Source organism: Magnolia sinica, chromosome 4, assembly GCF_029962835.1.
Source record: "Magnolia sinica isolate HGM2019 chromosome 4, MsV1, whole genome shotgun sequence".
Classification (NCBI taxonomy): domain Eukaryota; kingdom Viridiplantae; phylum Streptophyta; class Magnoliopsida; order Magnoliales; family Magnoliaceae; genus Magnolia; species Magnolia sinica.
The window spans coordinates 86,031,890-86,037,889 of NC_080576.1; the positions used below are offsets into that span (position 1 = coordinate 86,031,890).

Below are 6,000 nucleotides of genomic sequence, written 5' to 3' on the forward strand. Positions count from 1 at the left end.
GGTACGGACTAGGATACAGGCCTTACACGAGTGATTGTCGACGCCGTGAGCAATCCTATCAATGCCTCCTCTTGGAATATTTGGTATTACTTGGGATCAATCAAGGTGCTATGCCAGGCCCTTAACATCAGCTTCATACATATGCTTAGAGAAGGAAACTCGGTGGCCGACGGGCTCACCAAGCTATCCAGCACGGGGGCTCCGAACGCCGTCTTCCTTCAGCTGGCTGACCTTTCGAGATCCATCAGAGGCTCTATGAATCTGGATAGATCTAGTCTGGGCCAGATTAAGCTCTCCAGGCCCAAAACTGGGATCGACTGATCTGTTTCTTTGTAGTCTCTGTCTTCGAGTCGCGCTGCGCGGATTCTGCCAGTTTTGGGACCATGGCCTCGCTCGCTAGTGCCATTTCAAGCAGTCCGTTCCATTTTCTGCTTCTCTTCCCTGTAGATTTTGTTTTTCATTCCTATTTCCATATGATAGGTGTGGCCTGCCTTCATTGCGGCCCACCTGAATCGCTAACTATACATTTTCCTCTCATTAATATATAACAAGTAAATCCTTTAAAAAAAATGAATCAAATATTTCTTCATAAAACTGATAAATACGAGAAATGTTTTCATCAGATGAATACATCTCTCATAAAGCATCCAACACTTCCTTAATCACATCCACAAATTGCACTCATGAAGTGCTCCAAACTATTCCATAACTTGGTCATAATTTGTGAGTTTTCCTGGATCCATTAGTTATAAGTACTGGATTCTTCATCAGGTTTCTCTATGGCTAAATATCTCAATTTTCCCTTGGCCGTGAGATAAAAACTTGAAATGATTTAGGCTATATATAGTTTGTCCCATTTAACCTAATAGAGGTTATTTGGACCCCTAAAATATTAGATGTGTTTTTAAATCCATATTTCAGGCTACTTTTCATCTCTATAATAGACAAAAGAAGAGTACTTCGTAAGCACAAACGCGGGCTGACCTAACACACTCGATGAGCACCACATTTGAATGCTTCACATGGTACACACACCACCTTAGACAAAAAATCAATACACACGTTCAATACTTCCAACCGGCCAGAAAGAAATATACTTACGGACACAACATACAACATGAGCAAACAACCCACATGTTTGCAATGATCACACGTGAGATGATATCATTCAAAAGCCAATGTCTTCATTCCCCCACGCATATACAAACCATTACAAAAAACCAAACACACAAAAGAAACAAAAAAAGAAATCGTAGGTTTCTTAAGAAATTTTCAACACAAGCCAAGGGCCTGCTTACATTTTCCAATTACAACGATAAATGGCTGTAAATGGGTAATGATTATTTACTCTTGTAATGGTGTGGTGGCATCACTTAAACTGCAATGATGATTTTGCTACATTTTTTGTTTAAATCACTGTAAAATGGGTAGATTTATAGTGTGAAAATGGAATGATTACAATTTACTTTACCTACTTCTGTTACAAGTGTATTTGAATCTTGATTTTTGAGTGATAATTCCCGTTTAAACAAACACCTGGAAATGATAATGATGGCCCATTACTTTGCATTTCATGGGAAAATGGAAAACCAAACAAGCCCTAAGGGACACCAAGGGTAAAAGAAAAGAAGAAATAAGAAATTTGAAGAAGAATAAGGATCAAAAGCGATGTAGCTCTAAAACCATGTAAAATAGGCGAAAGAGAGATGGGATAGAGAAGAGAATGGGCTGAAGTTAGAGCCCCCCCCCCCCCAAAAAAAAAAAAAAAGTTTCATAATGATAGAAATGCCCATTAACAGCAAAAGCAAAAATCCTGTGTGTCCTATTCCAAAATAATCCATTTAAGTGGTCTTATGTAGGCCTATATCACATTCATTAACACTTACCTTTCAAAATAAGTGGACCCATGCACCACAATGTGTACGGTGTCCTAGTATGCTTGGTCTGTAAAGATGGGGCCCATGATCCGGTGATTGACCGTCAATATGATGGGCCCATTGTGAATGGAACATGCCCCGCAAATCCCTGAGATTGGAAGATCCTAGTCATCTAATATATCCGTTCTTGTATAGGTTACATTTTTTCCTCTGCCAACCATCCAATCAGTAAGATTTTTTGGGCATCCAATAGTGATGTTGCCTATGAGATCAATGGTTTGAATCACCAATCCATGGACACTGTTGTACAAACAGGTACATCAGGACACTACAAGTCCTCATATATCAGGACCTTATAAGTTTTCATAACTTTTATGCATTCAATTGCTTGGTAGATTCACTTCATGCATCTCAAGTCAATTACTCTATTATCTGTAGAAATATTTTACCAAGTTCTAATACATCTAGGGGCTGTTTGATTTTTAATTTCCCTGGTAAATACAGGGAAATAAGTAATTATGACTTACTCCACCTGTTTGAAATAGGCAGTAATTACGTTTTGAAATTTGGTCCATAAAAACCATGTCATTACCTATTTACATATGTGGGCCCCATCATGATATATGTGACTTATACACACCATCCATCCTTTTTAACGGCAGATTTTTAGGCATGGGCCCAAAAATGAGGCAAATCCAAAGCTCAAGTGGACCACACCTTAGGGAACAATGATCTTAAAGATGTCAACGGCTGAAAGTTGTTTTCTCCCTAGGGCCCACATTGATGTTTATTTGTCATCCAACCTGTTCATAAGGTCACACAGTCATGAATAAAGGGGAAACAAAAAGATCAGCTTGATCCAAAACTCCTAGGGTCCTCAAGAAGCTTTCAATGATAGGAGTTCAATTCTCATTGTTTCTTGTGATGTGGCCACTTGAGCTTTGGATCTGCCTCATTTTTCGGCTCATGCCCTAAAATGAGCTGTCTAAAGGGATGGACGGTGTGGATAAGACACGCATCATGGAGGGCCCCATGATTTAACATTTTTTTCTTTTCCTCTGGGGACGTAAGGAGTGTTATAAATGAAGGTGGCTGTCAACATCACATTGGAAAATCAACCGGAAATACAAAGGTAAATAACTATTGCCCATTTACCTGGAATTACCACTGTAATTAGAAAATCAAACGACCCCCTATAGATCTTGTATTTCATGGTTGGGACAAGGTCGTTATATCCGACTCTTAGTGGGTGTGTCTTCTAAAATGATTTCTTAGAGGACATCACTTTCTCCGTCCAATGTATCATTCAACTGTAATTGGTTTGTTCCCCCCATTTTGTTCTTGTTCATGATTATTATGTGCTTCTTCTCTTTTTCTTTGACTTGTATAGTGATTTATGCCATCCCCAATTATCACATGCATACTTTAATGTGGTAAGTAGTAGTTACACTCTTTTTTGTTTTTTTCCCTTTTTCTCTTATGAACTTTCGTAAGTATTCTAGAAACTCAAGCAACATTCTAAAATGGTTACGTATGCCATGGAATTCTTGACTGACATCTTGGCATGTGTTCATGAACTGTGTTGGATGTAACATCTTTTGTTCTTGTAAATAAGGTGTCCTTGTTAATAGCTATTTTTACTCCTATGGGGCTGCTTGGACGTAACTCAGAATGCAGACATCAGCATCTTTGCATCCCCGCATCTGCATTCCAGGAAAGTGGGGATGTTTCGAGCATTGTCCGAAATTTGGATGGCAGGATGCATGAAAGACTCCCATTGGAAAGAAACCGCCCCAGATTGGGGTTCGTTCTCATTTTGGGTGGCAAATTGCGGCTAGATCCAAACTGGCACTGTATCCATTGCCGGTACTCAATCCATGATCTTAGTTTTTTAAACTGGAATGCAGTTGAGTTGCTAATGCATTTTTCCACCATTGCAGTGTGCCCCACTACTTTGAAAAGGATATGCAGGCAACATGGAATCACTCGTTGGCCTTCTCGAAAGATCAAGAAAGTCGGCCACTCTTTGAGGAAACTGCAAGTGGTGATCAACTCGGTCCAGGGTGCCAATGGAGCTATCCAAATCAGTTCCCTGTATGCTAATTTCCCACAAGCTTATGGGTCTGATTTGACTTCACCACATGCATCAGGAAGTAGTACATTTTCCAAACTAAAGCAAGCTAATCATCAGAAATCCTCAAACACATCACAACCCGAAGTCATATTCAGCACCTGTGCTGCTCCAGAGAAATCACCATCATCATCATGCAGTCAGAGCTCCAGCTCAGGTCTCTGTTGTTCTACTATGGCACAGCATCACTCTCATGTGGCCCACCTTGTAGTTAGTGAAGATGCTTCCATGACAGAAAGCCAAAGTATTCTCCTGAAGAAGGCCTACAGTGAAGCTGAGCTGCATGAGTTGGGTAAAGAGGAACCAAGACCTCTGGCTCGGTCCCACAGTCACAAGTCCCTTATTGATCATACGTCTCTGAAAAAACTCTCTCCTTTGTCTAAAAGCAGCCGTGTGCCTCAAGACAGCAATTTACTCAGACTGAAAGTCACATTCGGGGAAGAGAAGGTCAGGTTCAGCATGCAACCTTCTTGGGGATTTTTAGATCTGCGACAAGAGGTTGTGAAGCGGTTTAATATAGATGATGCAAGTATGATCAATCTGAAGTATTTGGATGATGACTCCGAGTGGGTGCTGTTAACATGCGATGATGATCTGCAGGAGTGCAAGGACATTTACAAATCATCTCGTGTTCATTCTATCAAACTTTCAGTCCACCATGTTGCACATATGGCAACCAGAAATTCTTTGAGCAGCAGTGGGCCATTGTGAATGTTATGAAACCTCTTGTTTCATTATCATCACACTGCAGTCCACAACCGTATGAACCCATGAATGTATGTACATCAGTACTGTATGGATCGTTGAACCTACACTGTCAAGCAAACAACACAAATGTGATGGTTGGTCATGGCTGTTGCAGGTCAGGGAATGAAGATCGTGTTGTATTGGGTATCTAGACTCACATATGACCCCATGAGGCCCACTAATGATAATGTGATCTGGACATGGAATTCTTTTGTTCATGAGGACATTATTGTATCACAACACCAACAGTTGGCTGACTGCAGAAATGGAATTGGGAAGGTGGTTGGTTTCTAATGGAGCTTTGAGACATCAAGTCCTTTGCAACCATGGGTCACAGACACTTTTGATGTTACTAACACTGCAATGTAATATAAATATTGTGGATATAATGGACATGGCTTTCAATCAAGTGTTGAAGCTTTTGGGAAGACGGGCACACTTTATGGCTTTCAATCAAGTGTTGAAACTCTTGGAGATATTGGTAAGATGGCATTCTTCAGACTGCTATAACAGTAGAGTGCCTCTCAATGTGAATATAAACAAGGCATTATTATTTGAGGGAAAAAAGAAAACAAGTGACTATTGAACTAATTCTCTTTCATCATTGCTTTTTTGTTCGTGGGGCATGAAAACTATTGGATTTCGCCATTTAAGATCAAGGTGCGTGCAATAGAAAAGGAACCAGTTGTGTGAAAGCCCCTGCTAAGCTTAAATTGTTTCATTATATTTATCTTTCTGATCTTCTATGTAAATCATTTTTTTTTTCTTGTTTTTTTTTTTTAATAATAATATTAATTATTATTTTTTGTGGGTAGGGAAGCTATGGTTGAGGAGATTGAAGCTCAATGCCTCTATCAAGGACTCGACCCTGAATTGCATCATGTAGGGACAATAGTCTTGTCATTACACTTGGCTTGGCCGTTGTAGAACTTGGAACTAATGATAATGGTCAGTTTGTAGAGTATGGTCTTGTAAATGCCTCTATCAAGGACTCGACCCTGAATTGCATCATGTAGGGACAATAGTCTTGTCATTACACTTGGTTTGGCCGTTGTAGAACTTGGAACTAATGATAATGGTCAGTTTGTAGAGTATGATCTTGTAAATAGCTATTCACTTCTACTTTGGAGCATTCAGAACTTTGTGAAGCTGCACTGTGACTAGCATGCATGCTAAATCAGACGATTCAGACCTATTGAAACTAGCGCATGGTTGGAGTCTAGAAAAGTCAAGTTATATTTATTA

General features: G+C 39.8%; 1 protein-coding gene across 5 annotated transcripts in view; it reads left to right on the forward strand.

Moving 5' to 3' along the window:
• Positions 1-5,330, forward strand: part of LOC131243313 (protein NLP5-like) — a 29,647-nt gene extending 24,317 nt beyond the window's left edge. For 4 of the 5 annotated variants that reach the window (XM_058242559.1, XM_058242556.1, XM_058242558.1 and 1 more), the window contains one exon: positions 3,818-5,330. In XM_058242559.1, the coding sequence (XP_058098542.1) occupies positions 3,818-4,719 (902 nt within the window). In that variant the 3' untranslated portion in view covers positions 4,720-5,330. Of the gene's footprint in view, positions 1-3,547; positions 3,744-3,817 lie in introns of all 5 variants that reach the window. The other variant, XM_058242560.1, reaches the window with a different exon arrangement.
• Positions 5,331-6,000: the final 670 nt, after the last annotated feature.